The following is a 22,413-nucleotide window of genomic DNA, read 5'->3' as shown; positions in this document are numbered from 1 at the left end:
TGCCGAAGAAAAGCCCTTAATCATTTGTTAATGGCGGGTGATTAACTGATTGTTTCCCTGATGCTGGCCACTTGCCAGGACAGACCCCTCCGAGGTAAAGAAAATAGGAGTGACATCGGAGCCAGTATGCAAATAAGAAATGCAGTGCACCTTGGGTTTTTACAGTTTTACAGTTTGTACAAGAAAAACCCCTAAAATCACGAGCCAACAAGTGACTTAAAGTGACGTCTAAGGATGGGAGCATTATCCCGTACCTGCTTGGACCTTTTTATTTCTCACCCTAACCTGAAAAGAAACTGATTAAAGAGACCCCCCCCCCAGGTTTTTAAACAGACAAACCAAGGACTCCATGACTCTCCCGTGAGGACAGAGTCCCCAGTTCTGTCTGCAGACCAGTGGACAAAACTGCATCATCCTCCTCCTTCGTGCCACGCCTGGGAGCAATGGCGGCGAGGGCGCAACCCGTCGATTTCTCCCCACCTGAGCTGATTCTTCTTAATAAAGGCATTAAAAAGGAGAAAGATCTCCTGCCCATTTATATCAGCTTGGGGGACTTGTCTGGGATAGCCACGCCTGAAGAGGACACCAGGACTGGGACGGCCGCCCACCCTGGACCTGCAGGACAGCTGGCTATCGGGACCAGAGAAGATCGGCTTGGGACGGTGACACGGAGCAGCGTCGGATAGGTGAGAATATCCGGCGGCGGGAGAGGGAGGCGAGCAAGTGTGTGTGAGTGAGACGAGAGCCGGCAGCTCGGCCCCTCGAAGCGAGTGAGGACCCCTCAGTACCGCGGTTCCGCACCCCCGCGAGGGGGCCAGCTTGGAACAGGGGGAAGCGAGTGGAAGTGGTGATTGAGGCGCCTCCAGAGGGGTAAAGAGGACCCCCCTCCGGGCGTGCGGAGGAAATAGCTGTGTGAGTGGCACGCACCCCAAAGGCTCTGATACAGGTCCTAACGAAGGAAGTTAGGATTTAGGATATCAGGCAGTTTGGCTCTGACAGAGGAGGTCAGGCACCCTCAGAAGCCAGGGGTTTCGAGGTTTGACTGTTTGAGCCTTGGCAACGGAAGCCGAGGTCTCTCTAAGTCCTGACGAAGGAGGTCAGGCGAACCTCAGAGGTCAGGACCTCGAGGATGTTTTTTTGTATTTTGGTTGTTTGTTGAGTCTTAGCAAGGGAAGGCGAAGGTCTCAACAAAGTCCTGACGAAAAGGGTCAGGGAAATTGGAGTTTTGGCAGGAGGTCGAGACTTCTTAAATAAGATATATTTCCTTTAGAAAAAAAAAAGACATCTTTGTGATTTATTTAGAGGCAGAAAAATATGGGAGGGTGCAGTAGTAAGAAAAGTGACCAAAGATTGAAGAATATACCTCCCCACAGTCCCCTAGGTGAACTATTAGAGAAATGGGACTTTATAGAAGGCACAGAAGGATTAGATAAAGTTAAGATGATACATTACTGTTCAGAAGTGTGGCCAGAATTAGAGGTGCAAGGAGGTTGGCCGTGGTGTGGGACGAAAGACAAGTGGATGTGTCAACAGCTGAGTAACTATCTGACGGCTAGACAAAATACTGATGCTGAGGAATTATTGTATGTAGCTTGTTGGTTGAATGCTATAAAGAATGAAGGAGTGCAAATTTGTAAAGTGCAGAGCAAGAAAGAAGGGAATGAAAGAGGAGATGCTAGAATTAAGGAAATTGGTAAAAGGTGGGACCCCCTAGACTACTTGCCTCCTGATGCCCCTCCACCTTATAACCCTCTCCTTCGAGCACCTCAAATACAGGTCCTTGATAATTCGAGGGATAAGAGAATCAATTCCCAAAGGAACCAATACAAAACTGGCATTTGAGGGTATACAGGAGAAAGATGAAACTCCTGCCACTTGGCTTAATCGCCTGAGGCGGAACTTTCAATTGTACTCCAAAACAGACCTGGACACCAGCGAAGGTGAAATGCTACTAAAAGTCCAATTTGTTACTAAATCTTGGCCTGATATACGAAGAAAACTGGAAAAGATAGAGGATTGGCAAGAAAAAGATATTAATGAGTTATTGAGGGAAGCATTGAAAGTGTATTTAAGGAGGGAAGAAGAAAAAGCAAAGGCCAAAGCTAAGATCATGCTTGCTATAGCCAGAGAAAGTGTGGGAGCAAACAACTCTTTCCTGCAGTACAAGGCCACAAAAGAGTGGGAGAGTCTACCATCAGGGGCAAGAGGCATGGAGAGGCCTCAAGTGCCTTTGAGTGAAAGCTGCTGCTATTACTGTGGAGCAACTGGACCCCCCCCCCAGACTGTTTAGCCTAAAGTTGTGAAACCTTTGCTAGCTGATCAAGATAGCAAAGGAAGCAGCTTTAAGACCAGAGGATCTGGTAAAAGATTTTTTTAAGCAGAAACCACACCCGAGTAGGGAAAAAGAAAAAAGAACTCATATTTTGTGAAATTTAAAGTTACATCAAAGGATATGGGGGAGTGGTTAATATCTGACGGACGGGTGTTTCTAAACAAAGCACTTGCTGGGATGGTGCTAACAGAACTACATAAATTAACCCACTGGGGAGTCCAAGGACTATGTGATTATTTCCTAAGAAATAACCTGTGCATAAGCGTATACGACCTAGCAAAAACAATTATAAAAGAGTGTTTAACTTGCCAAAAAGTGAACCAGAATGAAATGGTGAATACCATAGACTCAGACCGAGGTCCACATTTTGTGGCCCAAACATTGCACAATATAATTGAAGTTTTAGGAATAAAATGGAGATTGCATACTCCGTGGCACCCCCAGAGTTCTGGGAGGGTGGAACGAATGAACAAAACTCTCAAAAATGTATTGACTAAATTGATCGAAGAAACAAAAATGAATTGGCTAAAGTGTTTGCCCCTAGCGCTCTTGCGCATCAGAACAAGACCCCGGTCTGATATAGGGATTTCACCCTATGAAATGATGTTCGGATTGCCATTCTTGTTAACACCCTATAGCACAGGAGACTACCTGGAAGGAGAAGAAGCTACAAGGAAATATTTAGAAGTAATTGGAAGAACTCTAGAAGGACTTAGAAAAAGAAGATACCTCCCCCAAACCTCCCCTCTTGATACAAAGGCACATGACATCAACCCAGGAGATTGGGTTTTAATAAAATCCTGGAATTATAGACCATTAATGCCTAAATTTGAAGGCCCCTTTCAGGTACTCCTCATCGCTAATTCTGCTGTGCGAACCAGAGAAAAAGGTTGGACTCACATCACGAGAATTAAAGGACCAGTCTCACCCCCGGGCATTAGACAAGATTCTTCAGTGTCCCCCTCTGGTATTGGACCAGATTCTACACCACCCTCACACCCTAACTCAGGACAGGATTCAACCGCATCGGAAGTTAATTCAGCTGAGTATACTATTATAAAAGGACCAAATGACTTAAAATTGACATTCAAAAAGACTGATGAACTGCATAAGAAAAAAGTTTAGAATCATAACATATCTTGAAGTGTTTTAAGAAATTTGTAAAAGTTAAAAATTGTTAATAAGTAATTCTGGTTAAGTCGTCCCAACTTGGTACCAAAGACCCCAGGTTAATCTTCTCCAGAGTGCTCCCCTAGGAGGGACCAAATTAGCAGGGACAGATCAAGAGAGGTTTAACCAGAGGAGCAAGAGACTCTAAAGAACTTGGAGACTTCTTCTCAGTAAAATCCTCAAGAGGCAAGGCCGGGTGGGCAGGCTGTGCAAGATGACCCATACCGGACTCTTGGGAAGGGTAGTAGTGCTGGCTCTGATTGCTGGTGGTGCTCTGGAGAGCCCAGGAGAGCTGTGCAATGAGTACTACCAACCTTTCTATGAGAAAGAAGTAAGCTCCTTGCTGAGAGTCCACAACAATTGTGTTAACCTCTCCCAATTGATCTTTTATCAAGAGAATAAGAAAATATATTGGATGACCCGGAACACCGCCACCTTTAGGCAGCCACTCCTAGGAGAGCACCCTGTAGGAGAAACCTGGTGGTGCTTTGAACGTGATGCTACTGAAGCAAACCTGGTAAATCTGATAAAAGGAAAAAGTATTTCTAAATATTGGGAGGGCACGACAAAAATTAATATCTTTCAGGAAACCCCTAAACACCTGTTTTGGGTCAATGGTACCACAACATCCACTGAATTGCCAAGAGACTGGTCTAGTGGTGGCATCATTAAAATTATAAAACAAACTGTCTTTATAATACACAAAGAATCTGGATCAAGTTTCAGAGTTCCTATATATGAGGATTTGAGAAAAACAAAACTGAAGGAACAATATATGTTAAACAAAATTTTGAAACTACAATCAGAATTAGAAGTAATATCTAATCAGACCACATTGGCTCTTAATCATATTAATGACCAACTCAACCAAACCAAAACAGTAGTTTATCAAATCAAATTAATTGTGGCAGTCATTAGAAACACTTTAAACGAAATAAAAAAAACTAGCATATTTACGAAATCAAAAGACTCCTACACTTGATTCCAGTTGGTGGGATAATCTATGGATTTTCAAAAAAATTGGAAAACTATAACCTTCACTGTGGGTACACTTGTTAGTCTGTTCTTATTTCCATGTTTAACAAAAATAGTGACATCTGCTGTACAGAATAACCTAAGGATCTCTAAAGAAATTAACCTGAAAAAACCAAAAAGGGTAATGAAGTTTAGTAAATATGATCACCCGAGTGCTGAAGAAATGTATTATCAATACAAAAAATATAGGAAATTCTATGTTAATGAGCCAAAAATTATAAGTTGATGCAAGCTTAAGCTTGATCAAAGAAAAATAGGGGGGAGCTGTTATGAATAGAAAGTTGTATTTTTTTTAAGTTTCAGAGTTAAAAAAACCAAGTCAGACCGGGTCAGACTCCTTTGGTTTCGCTGCCGAAGAAAAGCCCTTAATCATTTGTTAATGGCGGGTGATTAACTGATTGTTTCCCTGATGCTGGCCACTTGCCAGGACAGACCCCTCCGAGGTAAAGAAAATAGGAGTGACATCGGAGCCAGTATGCAAATAAGAAATGCAGTGCACCTTGGGTTTTTACAGTTTTACAGTTTGTACAAGAAAAACCCCTAAAATCACGAGCCAACAAGTGACTTAAAGTGACGTCTAAGGATGGGAGCATAGTCCCGTACCTGCTTGGACCTTTTTATTTCTCACCCTAACCTGAAAAAAAAATGATTAAAGAGACCCCCCCGGGTTTTTAAACAGACAAACCAAGGACTCCACGACTCTCCCGTGAGGACAGAGTCCCCAGTTCTGTCTGCAGACCAGTGGACAAAACTGCATCATCCTCCTCCTTCGTGCCACGCCTGGGAGCAACGGCGGCGAGGGCACAACCCGTCGATTTCTCCCCACCTGAGCTGATTCTTCTTAATAAAGGCATTAAAAAGGAGAAAGATCTCCTGCCCATTTATATCACTCTGGACACAATCCTCTGTGGGATGCAGACTTCTTTCCCTTCCTTAACACAAACCCCATATCGAATGCCATCAATAAAACAGTACCTGCTTACCGTGCCATTTCCAGTCCTCTGAGGTCAGGTTGGTTGAAGCCTCCACTTCACCCTGTCCCTCCTCGAGAATCTGGGTGCAGACTACACACTTGTAGCTGGGGTCCCGCCAACCCAGGTTACCCTGGCTTTCGGCATGAGCACTAGTCTTGAGGCACATGACTAGACTCGGGCTCACTAGAATCACTCCTCCTAGCATTCCTCTGCCTCCACCTGCACCCACTGGGTTGCCACCACCAGTGGGGAAAACCATCTTTTTGGCAGCAGGAAGTAGTTTCCCGGAGGTCATAACTAGCTCGAGCCACGTATCTCCTCTTAAACACACCCACTGGTTGAGTCTCACTGGCCGGGCACTGCAGGGTACCTTGTTTAATCTTCGGCACTTGACCGCTAAGATTTGGGCTCGAGATTGGAGTTTTCCCCTTACCCCGTTTTGGAAAAGTCTGAACCACACTAGGGAGTCTGCCTCAATCACCCATAGTTCTGTGAAGAGAGTCAAAATTAGGTTAGTCAAATGTATTTCATGATCAAAACACTTTTCACACAAATCCCTTGATCTCAATCCCCTTTCACAGTGCGCCAGCCACAACTCTTTACAATACAAGCACTTGAATATAGCAAACTGGTGGCACAGATAGTCAGGCTCTTGACACTTTATCCAGTTATCTCGGTCATTAGTGCGGTCGGTGCAGTGTAAGCTTCAAATCCCCAGATGGAGAAACTACTTTCCACTCCGGTGCTTCCGTCCAAGGTTCAACTCACTTAACTCTCGATGTGTGAGTCCAACCCTTTTCTGCCGTTCTTACTGCTGTGTCCGTGGTTAAGAGAACAAGAAATGGCCCTTCCCAATGCGGAGATAATGGTATGTCTTTCCACATCTTTATGAGGACGTGATCTCCGGATTGGACTGGATGAATAGCAAAACCTAAAGGAGTCCCTTGCATTATAATCCCTTGTTTTCGTAGTTCCTGTAAGTTCTTATTAATAGCTATAAGACATGGCCTTATTTGCCCATCCTCGATTTTAGGGTGCCCTACCGGCATCCCATGTTCATAAGGCATTCCATATAACATTTCAAAAGGTGATATTCCTGTTTCTGAGTGGGGCAGCGTCCTGACATTGAGCAGAGCTAAAGGGAGGCATTTGACCCAGGACATTTTGGTATCCAATATTAATTTCAACAATTGTGCTTTCAGAGTCTGATTCATCCGCTCAACCTGTCCAGAGCTTTGGGGATGCCAAAGGGTATGATATTCCCATCGGATTCCCAAAGCTTCTGTCATTTGTTTTATTACCTTGGAGGTAAAGTGTGTGCCCTGATCTGAATCAATATACTTTACTAGTCCATATCTAGGCACGACTTCCTCCAATAATATTTTGGATACCACATGTGCAGTAGCTCAGGAGCTAGGAAATGCCTCTACCCAATGCGTCAATTTGTCTACTATTACTAGCAGACACTGGTACCTATCCACCTTTGGCAGATCTGTGAAATCAACCTGGACCCTCTGAAAGGGCCTGTATGCCACTGGGCAGCTCCCTAGTGCCGTTTGCCTGGCTCGGCTCCGGTTTACCTTTTGGCATATCACGCATCCCTGTACCTCTTGTTTCGCCAATTCATATATCCCTTTGCATCCAAAGAATTTTAAGAATTGTTCTGCCAAAGCCTGGGCCCCCCAATGAGTCTGGGTATGTGACCTCCTTAAGATTTTCCGGGTATACTCCTTCGATACCAATTCCCTTCCATCTGGCAACCTCCATTTACCTCTGTCCAATTTTCCCCCGATCTTCTCATACCCCTCAATCTCCTTTTGAGAGAGTTGGGGGGGGGGGGGGGAAATTCCCGTGCCTCACCCTCACAAATTTCTGGGGTACTTATCTGTAGGAGTGCTGTGTGTTTGGCTTCTTGGTCTGCCAAGTTGTTTCCCCTTGTTCTAAATTGTGCTCCTGTTTGGTGTCCTTTTACATAGATCACAGCGATTGCTTCGGGCTCCCTGATAGCTACCAAAATCTGCTTTATCAATCCTTTGGGTATCAACCCCCTCCCTTTTGTGTTAATTAACCCTCTTTCTTCCCAGATCTTACCAAAAGTGTGAACAACCCCGTAGGCATACTTTGAGTCCGTGTAAATAGTTCCTTTCTTACCCTTCAGTCCCAACAAAGCCCTCAGCACTGCATATAATTCACATGCCTGTGCCAACCATCCTGCAAAGGACCTGATTCCACCATCTCTCCAGTTACCCCATTTATTATTGCATACCCTGTTTTTCGTTTTCCTTCGATAACCCTGGCTGATCCATCCACAAACCACTTTTCCCCTTCCTCCAATTCTTCCTCTTCCAAATCAGGTCTGATCTTGGTCTGCAGTTGAACGGTTTCAGCACAACCACGGGCAGGTACACCCAGAGTTTCTCCATAGAGAAATTGAGCTGGATTCTGAGCTGCTGTGGTCCTAAGTAATGGGAATGGATTAGAACAGCTTCATATTTCAGAAGCCGTGCATCAGTGAGCCATTTTTCCGCCTTCTGCTGCAAAATGCTCCTGACATTATGTGGGGTGTATACTTCTAGAGGAGCCCCAAAGGTTATCTTTTTGGCTTCCTCCACTAACACAGCTGTGGCCACTATAGCCTGTAGGCACATAGGCCACCCCTTGCTGACAGGGTCCAAAAGCTTAGACACATAGCCTATCGGCTTCTTTGACCCTGCCCAATCCTGTGTTAGCACCCCGTAAGCAGTATGATTACTTACATCCACAAACAGTTGGAATGGTCTTTTTTCATCTGGCAAGCTCAATACTGGAACCACTATAAGAGACCCCTTCAGTTCCCTAAATTTCTCCTCATCCTGCTCAGTCCACTTGGGTCTATCCGTAGTCAGCTTTTCATATAAAAATGTTACCTTTTCGCTATACCCCTCAGTCCATTGTCTACAAAATCCCAAAAGTCCTGGGACCTGTCTTACCTCCCATTTAGACTGAGGGGAAGGCAAGGAGATGATCCCGGCTATTCTATCAGGGCCTAGCTTTTTCTTTCCTCTTACCAGCCAGTGTCCTAAATATTTTTACCTCGGGCTCCATGAACTGTAGTTTGGATTTTGGAGACTTTCAGACCCTTGTCTCCTAAGAAGTTTAGGAGAGCAATGGTGTTTGACCTTACCCCACCCTTGTTGGGTCCTGCTATTAATAGATCATCCACATATTGTAGTAATTTAGTTCCTTCTGTCGGGATAAACTCACTTAAAATTTGCTCAAGAGCCTGGCCGAACAGGTTTGGCAAGTCTACAAACCCTTGGGGCAGGGAGGTCCATCTGAGTTGTTCAGGATTTGTTTCTGGATCCTCCCATTGAAATGCAAAATAGTCCCGGCTCCCTTCTGCTAGCGGACAAGTCCAAAAAGCATATTTTAAATCAATCACACTATACCAAATAATATTTGGTGACACATTATTGAGGAGGGTATATGGATTGGAAACCGTGGGAAACAGGGTCTTAGTCTGCTGATTAACTGCCCTCAGATCTTGTACTAGACAGTAGCTTCTGTCCGGTTTTCGGACAGCAAGAATGGGAGTATTATGTCTTGACATGCACAGTTCCAAAGTACCTTTCTTTATCAAATCCTCTATTATGTGTTTTAACCCCCGCCTTCCCTCCATGGGTATCAGATATTGTTTTACCCTAATAGGGTCTTCAGGCTTCTCAATCTCTATGTGTATGGGCTCCATTTCTAGTTTCCCCCACTTCCCCTTTAGTATGCCACACCTTGGGATTGATCTTTCCCTCGTCCTCTATGGTTAGCTTATATAAACTTACCACGAGCTGTGATTCCTGAGCTATTAGGTTAATGCCCAATTTTACCATCAAATCCCTTCCCAATAAATTATAGTCTGCTTCTTCTACCAACAACATATTCCCCAAGCATATTTTATTTTTAGATTCTACTTCTACGTCCTTGACTACCAGCACCTTAAAAGGTTCCCCCTTTGATCCGATTACCATCATAGAATCCTTGCTTTTTGAGCATCCCCGTGGTAGATATTGAATGGTGCTCCTTTCAGCCCCTGAATCCACCAGAAACATCACCTCCAGTTTATGGGATCCAATTTTAAATTTTATCAAGAACTCCTTTGGTATTATAGACCCCATATTAAAAAGCCCCTGACACCTCTAATCCTCCTGAAACATTTTTTCAACCCTCATTCTCTTCTTGCATTCCCTTCTAAAGTGACCTCTTTGCTTGCAATAATAGCACTCTGGCACCTCCCTCTGGCGGGGCTCAGGTTTCCTCGGTGGATACGTGGGTTTCCCTAAGGCCTTTTGTTCTTGCACCATTTTCCCGGTGCTAGTATTTTGTTCCTGTTTCTGAGCCTCTCTTACCACTGCCACCAAAACCTTGGCTTGTGTCTTTTGTTTTTCGTCCTCTCTTCGCATATAAACCTTTTGAGTCTCCCGCAACAACTCCTGCAATGTCCTTTCTCCAATTTTTCCAACTTTTTTCTTATATCCTCCCAAGATTTAGCCACAAATTGCGTTTTTAATTGTATGGCTCCTACCAGGGAGTCTGGGTCTGTTCCTGAATACATTTGGAGACTTTTTCTTAACCTCTCTAACCATACCATAGGAGTTTCATCCCTCCCCTGGCATTCCTCCAAAGCCTTCTCCAAGTTCTGTCCCTTTGGCACAGCTCCCTGAATACCTTGAATAACCATATTTCTTAGGTTAATCATTTTCTGCCGATCTTCTTCTACCTGGGCATTCCAGGATGGCCTTTGGCTGGGCCATTTGACCTCCCCCTCCCCCCTTTTGGGTTTCTGTGTTCCCAGTCTTTTATTGCAACGACCCTTATAATGTTCCATTCCTTGGCATTGAACAATGACCTCATAATAGTGCTAATATCATCATAGTGCTAATATCATCATACGAGTAAATGCTGTTCCCCAAAAATTCATCCAGTTGCTCCGCCACCCCCAACGGATCATCCATGAACTTTCCCATTTCCTTTTTGAATGCCCATACATCCCCTGAATTTCTTGGCACATTTACATAACCAATGACCCCTGGAGCAGTCAGAACTTCCCTGAGAGGAAAGAGACCCTGTTGTCCCTCCTCGTCCTCACTATCATCCATGTACACCTTCCGAGTCCTGCGTCTCGTACGGCTGGAGGGTGGGGATTCTTTCCCTGCGGATGTGTGTGTGTGTGTCGTGTTTTCTTCCGGTTGTGTAAGAGGGGGAAGGGAAGGGGTTTGTTCTGGTGGGGAGGGCATCTCCGAAGCTTGCTCCTGTAGATGCGTGACTTCAGGTGGGAGTGCCTGCAGCATTGCCTGTTGGTGTCCACAGTTTGAGGGTTTGGGGAGAGGACCTTGCACTTGAGGGTTCAGGTAAGGGAGAGGAAGGTTTCCCAGGGGCTTCCAAGTTCTTACTGGATCTTTAGGCTGCTTGCAAGTTCTGACAGGGAATAATCCGATACTGGCATATTCCCATAACCGAGCATATTCCATCTCCTCTTCTGTCGACCCCTCCTCCTCAAGCACAAATTCGCCTAATGCTCGACATATTTCTGTTAAATGACCCAAACATAGACCAAAATAGATATTTCCTGATCTCCACATCTGCCCACTTTTCCATACAATAATAAATTACCTTTTCGTTAGATTTTCTCCTCCTCATAAAGCAATCCTCCCAATGTTCTAGCATCCACCCCAGAGGACTGTTCCTCGGTACGTTGGGAATACAATATTTTTCCCTTTTCCCTGGTTTTTCTGGGGTTTTTCCCTGGAGTTTACTCTTTTTCAAGCCCATGTACTTTTAACTTTACTTACCTTTTCTTTGGTGAATTTAGTCAAAAGCAGGCCTATTTCCTGGTTTTTATGGGTGCACCCTGTTTTTGGCTCTCAATCACAATATGCCACAAAAAATGAAACTTTTGCTGACCTACTAATTGTGCAGGGAACCCATCTGCAGATTTTTAGTTGACAAAAAATAGAAGAGCTCTCTTACCTATCCTTCAATCCAGCGAGGTCTCATGGTCCTTGGTTGTTGATGGATTCCCGTTCCCTTCTGATCCAGCCCGTGATCGATAAAACAACCCTCTTCCCTTCCCAATTTCCCGGGGGTTTTGGGCTGGTGTGTGTGCTTTCTAACAAGTTTTTCACCCGCTTCCCCTGCAACCGACCACTTTCCTCACGGAAGAGTGGTACTGCGATCTTGGGATCCACACTTGCTTCATGATAGTATCACGTCTCGTACACACACTTGATCACTCCCTACTCAACCACACAATACAAACAGTTTGTTATCCTGTGTGGAGTCTTTCAACTTGTTTTGACTCTAAAACCTTAAAAAAAAATAGATAACTTTTTACTCATAACAAACTGATACCTTAAAGAACCTAGAAACAAAACAACACACTTTCCACATAATGTTAGTATAGGAGGTAATATTAAGGCTGACCTTTATTGGAGGACTCCAGTGGCAGATATGGCAGATCACCATAGAATTCCTCCCCTTCGTGGGGTGAATACAGTTTTATAAGCTTAATAAATTAGCATATTTGACAAAAATCACCAATTAGGACCACATGGTGAAGTAATTCCTCCCTCGATTCAACAGTCTCTAATTCCTCCCCCAAACAGATGGAAACTAAATTTTGTTTATGAAAATGTATCTCAAAGAGCTGTTTCTAGCCTTGGTTCCCATGAAGAACCAATATAGGTTAAGGGGCCTTATACTCTCCAGGGCTTGGAGCTCTGACATATGTTTTCTCTTTCTGCTTAGAGAAAAGGTAGGGAAAAGTACTGGAAAAACTAGCCACAGATATAACAACAGGCTGCAGAGTTACAAATATATGTGTAAAGAACACAGAGAATATATGAAAGAAAAAAGGCAAAAATCAATCTGGCATCTCCAGGGCAATGGTGTCCTGTCTCACAGCAGGTGGCACTCCTCCCTTTGTGTTAATCAAGATGGGCTGTGCTGAGAACAACCACCCCACATCTGTACTGATCCTTGCCACCCTGGCATAAGCTTCTTCAAATATTTCTGGAGGTACATTTCAGGGGCTGCCTGGTCACTAAAGACACTGAGTGAAAGAGTGTCACTCAGGGCTGGGGATGGCCGTTACCCTGTCCAGTGAGCAGACCAGCTTGGTGTCACCCAATCATCCTGGAAGAACCTTATTGCACTCTCTTAGCAAAATTCTGCTGCCCAAACAATTTCTCCCAGTTCTGCGCAACCTCAGCCACAGACATTTCCTCACCTAGACCAGGGATATTTCCCATCACATCAAACACCTCGAGGCACGTGAAACCCCTTTCTGAAGGAGTCCCTCATGAAGGGACTTCCACCCCCTTCTGTGTGTGCCCAGGGACCCTAGCACCCATTGTGTGGCATGAGGGACACAAGGCTCTCCCTGTGCCTGTCTCCAAAAGCCTTTGAACAGAGACTTGAGTGTCCTAGCAGAGACTGAGGGCCCCCCCACCTCGCACCTTACAGGGGCCTCCACAACTCCTCTGTGGCCATCTTATGCTGATCGTGTTGTGCATGCCTTCTCCACCCTCTACCAGTGATTTCACCAAATCTGCACCAAATGCCACAATAATAGAAAGGCTCAAATTCACCCTTATAATTTACACAGAATCTGCACACGGAATTGTAACACTCCCCATTCGGCTCCTTCCTGCTCTAAAGATCCCAGGTGAACTCAGCAGTACCTGCTCTGAAAGACAGAGGCTCCAGCAGTACTGCCCTTGGGCTGCCAAAGTACTGAGGAAACTCCCCTGTGTGACCATTTTGGAAATGCAGGTGGCTCCAATGAGCCAATGGTTGTCCTGTTTGATTCCCTACCCACGCCACTCTCACCCAGTCAGAGCAGGTTTCCATACCCATCCAGCCTCAGGATTCCCCCAGCAGACTCACAGAAGTCACATTCCATAAACAGCCCCTGGCTCCGGCTGCAACGCTGTGTTCTTTCAAATCCCTGGCCAGTGCCACAGCTCCCTGTGCTCTCTGTTATGCAAAATGTGGGCAGTTCACAGCCTCTGGTCCCAGGCTCCTGCCAGCCAGAGCTCAATCTGCAGCTGGCGCTGCAGCTGCACACCCAGCTCCCTGCCCCAAAGGGATTCCTCAGCTGCTGCCTGCCCTAGGGACTGCAGAGCCTCATCCTGCAAGAAGAGGGCCCTAAAGAAAGCAGCAGAGAACCTTCTTACAAGGGCAGGTTCTCATAGGACAAGGGCCAATGGCTTTACAGTGACAGAGAATAGCTTCAGCTGAGATCATATGAAGGAATTCTTGACTGTGAGGCTGCTGAGATACAGGCATTCCAGAGCAGCTGTGGATGCCTGTTTTTCATGTAGGCAGGGTCAGCACAGAAGACACAGACACCAACTGCAGGAATAAATGTAATTTACTATAATTTGAAACTACAAAAAATTGCAAATGGATAAGTAAAGAGGACATCAAATCATTAGCAAATATTTACAAAAGGATAAGATAGGCAATGCATCTAATCATAATTATAAAAGACGGCCTACAGTGATGAAGAAAGACACATCCCAAGTTACCCGAATCCTTTACCATCACCCAGGCCTGCCCATCAGCTCGGGGAAGTCATTTTCATGGCAAAGGACAGGGGAACCACTGACAGCAACTGGGAAATCCTGCAGGTGCCTTCCCTTACAGGCCGTGAGATTTCTGACTGGGCTGTGAGAGGTTTTTATACTTTTATAAGCAAGATACCAAAACTTCTTCTGCAGTAAAATCTGGCTTCATTTTCCTAATAGTATGCTCCCAAGGCCTGGGAGGGCTCCAGGAGAAACCAACAGATTTGTCTGTGATCCCACACCCCAAAAACAATGCCAGATGTGGCCTTGTCCAGTTCCTAAGTATGGAAAGGTAAATCCATGTTTCTCGACTGAGTGGATATAGATAACATTAGTTTTAAAGGTCCATCTAGTGGCCAATTTTGGCTAAAGGCCTCTTCTTCAGGCCTTAGTCAGGACCTGTTCATCAGGACTTAGTACTTCAATGCCCCATCCCTCAAAGCGTTCAAGGACAGCTTCTGGGTCAAGATGTGTACACTGTGGACAACTGGGTCTACTGCAAACCATCCCACCATGCCCAAGGCAAGGGGGTTTGAGCTAGATGATCACCAAGGTCCCAGCTAACCCAAACCATTCACTGGTTTCTCATATAGTTCTGTGGACCCTGTGCCACAGAACTCTGCAGTACCCAGAACATGGAACCCACCCCTCTGTGACATCAGCCCCAGGGCCAAGGGCACCACGGCTGCTGTGGTCACTACGGCTGTGGCTGTGTTGCTGCACGGAGCCCTCAGTGCTTGCAGCTGACACATGCCTCTGGCAGCCATGAATTGGCTCAGCCTCCTCATCCTGCTGACCGTGGCTGGGCTGGCACACGGGACATGGGACAACTGTGGGTAAGTGGCCCCAGGCCCTGGAGAGGAGCCACTGCAGCACCTGCGGCCTTCCCTGGAGGGGACCCGCCTTTCTCCCATGGCCGGGCCACAGCTTCCCACCCACCACAGGAAGCCTCAGCTCCTTGCCAGCAACCAGGTGCTGGCACGGACAGACGCGCACGCCTTGGGCTGCCCTTGCCTGCTGTGCGTGCAAGGCCTTGTGGGGAGGGCAGAGGGCTGAGCTTCAGCCTGAGTCACAGCAGGCCTTGAAGCAGCATGGAAATCACTTTCTGCTTGCAGAGGGACCTGCGGACTCCGAGCCGTGGTGTCTGACTACGGCCTCATGACGTACTACTACGGTGACATGGCTTATGACTCCGGCATGACACGCATCGTCGGTGGCGCCGGTGCCCTGCCAGGGGCCTGGCCCTGGATCGTCAGCATCCATCACCCCTGGGTACCAGACCCAGGGCATTGGTGTGGAGGGTCACTCATCAGCACACAGTGGGTCCTCACAGCAGCCCACTGCTTCGACAAGTTTGAGTAAGGAGGAGCAAGCAATGGGGACATCCCCACAATCCCAGCAGTTGCCCTGTCAGCAGCATCACCTGCTACTCCCATTCCCTTTCCTCTCAGGCAGCCAGGCTGCCACACTGCTCAGGACAAGCCTGGGCTTTTGCCAAGGCTTCCTAGCAGCTTCCAGCTTGATATTCCCCCAGCCTAAGTTGTGTGAGGGCACTCATTCCTGCCAGAGCATTGCTCCCTCTCTGCCTTTCCAAGCCAAGGTCAGGCAATTGCGGGGCTGCTGTGGCACATGGTTCTCTCTCCATCTCCTTTCCAGTAACATCAGCCTGCTGTACGTGATGATTGGGGCCACCCAGTTGACTCAGCCAGGCCATGGGGCACAAATGCGCAGTGTCAAACAGGTGCTGATACACGAGTACTACAATCCTGCTGACATGAGCTACGATATTGCCCTGCTGGAACTGGACCATCCTGTCCAGTGCAGCCCCTACATCCAGCTGGCCTGCCTGGCTGACCCCACCCTAAGAGTCTCAGAGCTGCAGAACTGCTGGGTGGCTGGCTGGGGAGCCACTACTGCAAGATGTGAGTTCCAAGAGTGACTTCTGGGCCAGCTCAGCACACTGGGGAGAGGGTTTGGGCTTCCCCACAGCAGAGGCCAAAGCCAGGCTGTGGGATGTACTCTCCTGCAGAGATGGGCCTGGCCTGTTCCCCAGAGCCTGGCACTAGGGTCACAACGCTCCAGTGCCTCTGCAGAGGCAAAGCCATGCCCTAGAGAAGAGAATACCCTTCCCAAGTAAGGAGAGGAGAATGGGCAATGTGGTGCTCAGGGTTTATTCTTTTCTCTGCTCACAGCTCAACAATCAAGTGATCACCTGCAGGAGGCCAAGGTCCAGCTCATCGATGTCCAGCTCTGCAACAGCAGCCGCTGGTATGCGGGGGAAATCCACACCCACAACTTGTGTGCTGGTTACCCACAGGGCCTCATCGACACCTGCCAGGTAGGAGTGTGCCACAAGCCACTCAGCCCCCAACAGCACTGGCAGCCAGGGTAGCACCACCCCAACACAGCTCAGGGCTTGCTTTGCCCGGCCACTCAGTCACCCTCCCAGCCCCAGCTCGCCCCCCAACTGCTCTGGGGGCTTCCCACACACTCCCCATCCACACCTGCCTGTCCAGGACTCCCCTTGTGCCAAAAGCCCAGAAAGTCCAGCTAGTGCTCTTGGCAGCACAGAGGTCCAGGTGCCAAACGTCCATCCTCTGCACATCCAGGAGTCCTGTGCAGGGACAACACAGAGAGCCCTACTCTTTAGGACCCCATGCTATACACAGCCAAGCTTCTGGAGGCTCCAGCCCCTGAGCAGAGCTTTCCTCTGCCCAGAATACAGCTCTGGCAGGAGCTGTGAGAGAGAAGGAGACAGCCCCAGTGCTGGCAGGTGCCACCAACACCATCTTAATCCACTGTGCTCTTGCTGCAGGGTGACAGTGGTGGCCCTCTCATGTGCCAGGACAACAATGCTGACCACTGGTGGGTTGTTGGAGTAACCAGCTGGGGAAAAGGCTGTGCCAGAGCAAGGCAGCCTGGAGTCTACACCTCCACTCAGTACTTCTATGACTGGATTCTGGTCCACACAGGCACAAAGACACTTGGAAGGGGTTCTCCAACATCACAAACCTGGAGTCATTTTTTGACGCCTCTCCTACCAACTCTGAGACCATTGCCAACACGTCCCCTTCCCACTCTTAAGCCATGGCCGCCAACACAACCCTTCCCCACTCTTAAGCCATGGCCAACACGACCCCTTCCCACTCTTAAGCCATGGCCAACAGTACTTCCCACTCCTAAACCATGGCCAACACAACCCCCTATTCCTAAGCCATGGCCAACACCCCTTCCCACTCATAAGCCATGGCCAACACCACTTCCCACTCCTAACCCATGGCCAACACCACTTCCCACTTCTAAGCCATGGCCAACACCACCTCCCACTTCTAAGCCATGGCCAACACCCCCTCCCACTTCTAAGCCATGGCCAACACCCCCTCCCACTCCTAAGCCATGGCCAACACAACCCCCTACTCATAAGCCGTTGCCGACACCAATCCCTTCTCAAAAGCCTTGGCCAACAACACCCCCCACTCCAAAGCCAACACCATTGGGTGAGGTTAGCTCCTGCCCATTTCCACTCAACAAGCTGGTAGACTTCTTTACTAACGTGAAGAAGCTCCTTCATGAGGTCCTTGGACAAACCACAGCTTGAGTGGCAGAACAGGCAGGATCCATAGCACACTGCAGTGCACCAAAACCATTTCCTGCTGGGGCAATGCCTGGTGATCCAAAGGCAGCCTCAGTGTCAAAAACCTGCTCTGTCCTGCCCACACTCCTCTCCGGTGTGCAGGCAAACACTGGACTTGACTAAGCTGTTGAAATAAAATACCTGTGCTCAAAGTGAACCAGATTTTCAATGCAATTCCAACTCGTGGGTAAGACCTATTAGACACAAAGGGACTGAGTGGCTCCAAAGAACTGCAAAGTGTCTGGTCAGAGAGGAGAGTGCTCTGAGCCACCATGGGCTGGAGGAACCTGCTACATCAAGCCTAGGAAGAAGATAGGAAAATATTTTTGTTAAGGCTCCAGTATTTGTTAAAAACTCCTAGGAGACATTACTGTCTCACTGCAGTAAAGATAAATTCCACCCATAATAACCATTTGTGAGAAGTGTTGCTTTTTTATGACACTGGCACTTCTCCCTTATGTCATTTCCCACTCTCCTCAGTGGCAAAATAGGCATTGTGCTTTGCAGTACAGATGCCAATGCTAATACTTGTATTTTTTCATTTATCTGGTCCAATTTTCACACCTCACCGGTGTCTGAAATGTGCTTTATTCTCTTAAAATCCTAATAGAAGAGGAAAAATTAGGGGAAGGAGTTGAAAATCCCACACACAGAGCACACCTTGAGCTGTGATGTTCATAAGCACAAGTAAACCCAAATTTCCATGTCTCGTTGTCATTCAGAGCTGAGGGAAGCCGAAGGCTCTCATCCCTATCCAAGCTGGTTGCAGCCAGCCCTTATATCTACTCTAAATCTATGGTTTCCATTTAAAACCTGGCCTATACCTACAGAACCTACTAAGTTTAAACCGAGTAAACCAATACTGTCACGCCCTTAATCAATAGCCTGCTGAAAGCACTTGCATTCAGTGAAAGTCATCCTTTGCATTGTGCCTAGCACCAAAACACAAAGCCACCGGAGGAAAAGGAAAAAAAAATTATTATGCCATGTATTATTCATGCCATGGCACAGATTCCACCTGTCTTCCATCTCAATAAGTACCACAATCCAAAACACTTTCCTGCCCCCATGCATTTAAAGCCCATGCCCGCTCCCCACACTGCTGCATCTCCCAATAAACACTCCCAGCCTCTCCATCCAAATCACTGACAGCTCACATAAGTGTAATTCAATCTATATTAATTTTCCAATTAATCCAGTATTCTTCTCTCCAACATTCTAACCCCAGCTGACATGAAAAGCAGGCACTCATTTGTACACTGAGATGGCAGAACAGCTGAATGCTTAATTACCTAAGTAGCTCAATTCACTGATGATTATTAAATCCTAGAAAGGCTTCCAAAGTGAAAAGTTTCAGAAGTTAACTGTAGGGAGTTTCCCACCACACAAGCCAAATGTGAGACCATGAGCTTTATTTTAGAATTAGTGGAAAAACTTGCTAATGTTTTATTTTCTTCAAGGGAAATAGATGGTTTCAATAGATTCTAAAAATGCTTTATTAAAAAAATCTTATTAGTCATGCCTTACTCGGCTAACACGTAGCCCAAATTGAGTCTGTTCCCTGCAGCTCTTCCAGCTACCTACTTGGCCGCTCTGCCAAACCGCCCTGTCTTAAGCCTGATATTTTCAAATCTGTTTCTTCCAATACTCCAGTCATGAGTGCAATGAAACCTTCCAAGACTGGATTGTCACATGTGCTCGGAAATTCATTGCAGCTTTTCATCCTCAACCCTGCAAAGCAACACTCTTGCTCAATGAGAATATTTACCAGGACCTCATATATATAAAAAATGTGGAACTAAGCTGATTTTTGTACTTGGAATCAAAACTTCACCAGTGCTTCAAAAATCCCCACATAAGCTCCACTTTATGGCAACCTTGAGAACATTTGATGAGTACATTGTTGACATTTTAGAAAGCAGGGTAGAGTTTTGTGATTGCCAATTACAAGGTTACATTGCACCCCTAGTTTTCCAGGGTATAACCTATAATTAAAAGAGAAATAAAAACAGTATCCCAACAAAACTTTCAACCACGGGGAAACCCTGTGGTGATGTATTTTGAGGTGGTCTGTAGGTTCTTTGAGTCATTGGAGTCAACTGCCAGCCTAACAGTACATTTGAGGCATATAACAGCACTCCCCTGAAATCCGTGGTCTGTCAGGTCTGATTTTTTACAACATCCACATAATTGCGTAAATTGCTTTCACTTCCTATTTGCTATATACAACTAAAAACAATCAAAGAACAGAGTTTGGGCATCATTAGCCCATATAACTAATTCCTTAGCACAAACATGTAATTATATTAATTAACATATTAATGCTGATTACTTAGGTCTTATATACACAAGGGTAATGAATTCTGTAATGGTTTGGGTTGGAAGGAACTTTCAAGATCATCTTCTTCCAGTCCCTGACATGGGCAGGGGCACATTCACTAGATTAGATTGTTCAGAGCCCCATCCAACCTAGCCTTGAATACTTCCAGGGATGAGGCATCTATTCTCATCCACATCCAGTCTCTTGAAAAGCTGTTTCCAGTGCCTCATCACTCACACAGTAAAGATTTTTTTCCTAATATCTAATCTAAAACTATTCTATTTTAGTTTGTAGTCATTCCCCCTTTTCCTCTCACTACATTCTCTTGTAAATGATCTCTCTATCCTTATTGTAGGCTCCCCTCAGGTACTGAGAGGCCTCTGAAGTTTGCAAAAATAGTTTGTATAGAAGTCAGTTTTATAAGACTTCAGTTAAGCAAGCAATGCACTGTAAACTTCACTGGTTTTCATTTTACCTGTTCAAGACAGGACATCAGGCTTTAATTTCTCTGAATTTGAGTCCCAAACACAAAACCAACTTGTGGCAATGAATTCTGTAAGAACCTGATCCAGTTCCTTCTAGTAAAAAGTCGCTACTAAACTTGCACCTTTATTAACAGAACAACAATATGCAGCAAAACAATAGTCTCCCCACATGACAGAGGAACCTTTACAAAGCCAACAACATGTTCTACCTGCAAGCCATGTTCTGCCTGAAAGAATCACTGCAAGATGCCCTTGGCCAGGATGGAGGGAAGAGGTCACCTGTTATCCTTCCAGACTATGAGACACTGCTGCCTGAACTCATAGTTTTGCTCTCTGTGGCATGGAATGTCCTCTACAGGATTTCTCTGAGAAGCTGAATTCAACATAATGTCTGCAAAAATTATTCCCATCAAGTACAGTTAAAACAGTCATGATAATTCCTTTGTTTCCATTGCACCTTGGAAAAACCTACAGATTAGGAGAGGAAAAAATCACAACTCTCAAAAAAGCATCCTTTCTACAAAGATGAGTGGAGAACTCCAACAGCATCCCTCACTGGAACTGCACTCTTACCAGTGTGTTGAAGTCAGAACTTATGGAATACTTTTGTGGTTCTTTGCAAAACAAGTATTTTTCAATAAACACTTTTCTTTAATGCAATAGCAGTTTAAATACGTGATCCAAACATTTATGCTGTGATTAATACCCACAAAGAGTTGATTCCATACATTTCAGTGACTCCATAGTCACAAACTTGCCAAACTCCTTTAGCTCAGACATGATTTTAACCCAAACTAATACTAACCTTGCATATGACATCAAGGGGAAGTTACAGCTGTTGTCAGAGCTTCAAGCACCTCTATTCTAAAGCATTTAATATTCAATGCATAAGAGTGGAATTCTTCATGCTACCCATGAGGGTAGAACTGTTCCACTCTCACTTAAAACACTCTGACCTCTCTCTTTGAAGTTGATTTATAATTTCAGGAAACTCAAGGTTCTGTAATGTTATTAAGTCACCACACAGCCTCAGGCTGGTGACAAGGTACAAGGTACTCTCTTTATTTTCTGCCCTCCTCTCTTTTACTTTTTATATCTGCATGCCCCCCAAGTACACATTAATTTTCATTGACAACTTATATTTTGTGAATATAAAAGAAAGAGCATTTCTATGCTAGCCCCCAAAAGAGACAGACACCCTCCAATGAGAGAGCCCAAGAACATATCTGGAGAACAGAAGCATTTTTGCATTATACTTGAAGACTTCAATATAGTTCCAATAATGGATCTCTTCTACCAAACCTTCATGGAGCAGCAGCATGGACAAGCATAATTCATGAGTGGCACAACTTATCAGCATACACCTTCTGTGTCGCCACATACAGGGGAATTAAATTGTCACTGGCTGCTTGACAAGTGCACAAACACATTCTCACATCTCAAATCTGAAAGCAGAGATGTTTTAAAACTAAAACATTTTAAATTCTTACTTGAAAAGAGTTGTTAGAGATGTGGCTCAGACAAGAGCAGCTCAAGAGGTCTGCCCTTGGCCACACAAGAATTTGCACCAGGTCAGGAAAAGGGTGGGTTTTGTGGCTCACCTGATGAAGCAGGCTCCACTGTTTGCTTAGGACACCCCAGCAAGTGGGAGGTACAGAGCAGCTGTGGGATGGAGGACCTGGAAAGGGAAGTATTCGAGTTAGACATAGGAGATGTTGAAGGGAGAAAGGGGAAGTGGATGTTGAAGATGTCAAAAGGAGCCAGATTTTGGCATCATAACTCCTGTCTATGGCCATGTCTTCTTCCAATGAGCCAAGCAAGGGTCAGCAACAGGAGCTGTGATCCAGCAGTGTCATTAGAGTC

At 45.9% G+C, this 22,413-nt stretch overlaps 2 protein-coding genes across 24 annotated transcripts in view; one reads left to right on the top strand and one right to left on the bottom strand.

Annotated features, from left to right (window-relative positions):
• Positions 1-22,413, bottom strand: part of LOC135297037 (uncharacterized) — a 39,638-nt gene that overhangs the window by 3,463 nt on the left and 13,762 nt on the right. For 5 of the 23 annotated variants that reach the window (XR_010359051.1, XR_010359056.1, XR_010359053.1 and 2 more), the window contains one exon: positions 22,152-22,228. Coding sequence is in view for 4 of the 23 variants with exons in the window: in XM_064414167.1 (XP_064270237.1) it covers positions 22,152-22,228 (77 nt within the window). In the remaining 19 variants the exon portion in view is untranslated. The other 18 variants (XR_010359042.1, XR_010359040.1, XR_010359041.1 and 15 more) reach the window with 13 other exon arrangements.
• Positions 14,788-17,902, top strand: LOC135297029 (acrosin-like). The gene is made up of 5 exons (XM_064414155.1): positions 14,788-14,947; positions 15,227-15,469; positions 15,768-16,033; positions 16,304-16,449; positions 16,927-17,902. Exons 1-5 carry the CDS (start codon positions 14,862-14,864, stop codon positions 17,707-17,709), a joined length of 1,524 nt encoding a protein of 507 aa, XP_064270225.1. The 5' UTR covers positions 14,788-14,861; the 3' UTR covers positions 17,710-17,902.

This window comes from Passer domesticus, chromosome 3, assembly GCF_036417665.1.
Source record: "Passer domesticus isolate bPasDom1 chromosome 3, bPasDom1.hap1, whole genome shotgun sequence".
Classification (NCBI taxonomy): Eukaryota; Metazoa; Chordata; class Aves; order Passeriformes; family Passeridae; genus Passer; species Passer domesticus.
Note: the sequence above shows the minus strand (reverse complement) of the source record. Positions and strands in the feature narration are given on the sequence as shown.

Excerpts from the sequence above, each read along its gene's own strand:
- LOC135297029 (XM_064414155.1), top strand. The coding sequence starts at position 14,862 with ATGCCTCTGGCAGCCATGAATTGGCTCAGCCTCCTCATCCTGCTGACC. Across the intron at positions 15,470-15,767 it reads CACTGCTTCGACAAGTTTGA|TAACATCAGCCTGCTGTACG; the intron begins GTAAGGAGGAGC and ends TCTCCTTTCCAG. Across the intron at positions 16,034-16,303 it reads GGGAGCCACTACTGCAAGAT|CTCAACAATCAAGTGATCAC; the intron begins GTGAGTTCCAAG and ends CTCTGCTCACAG.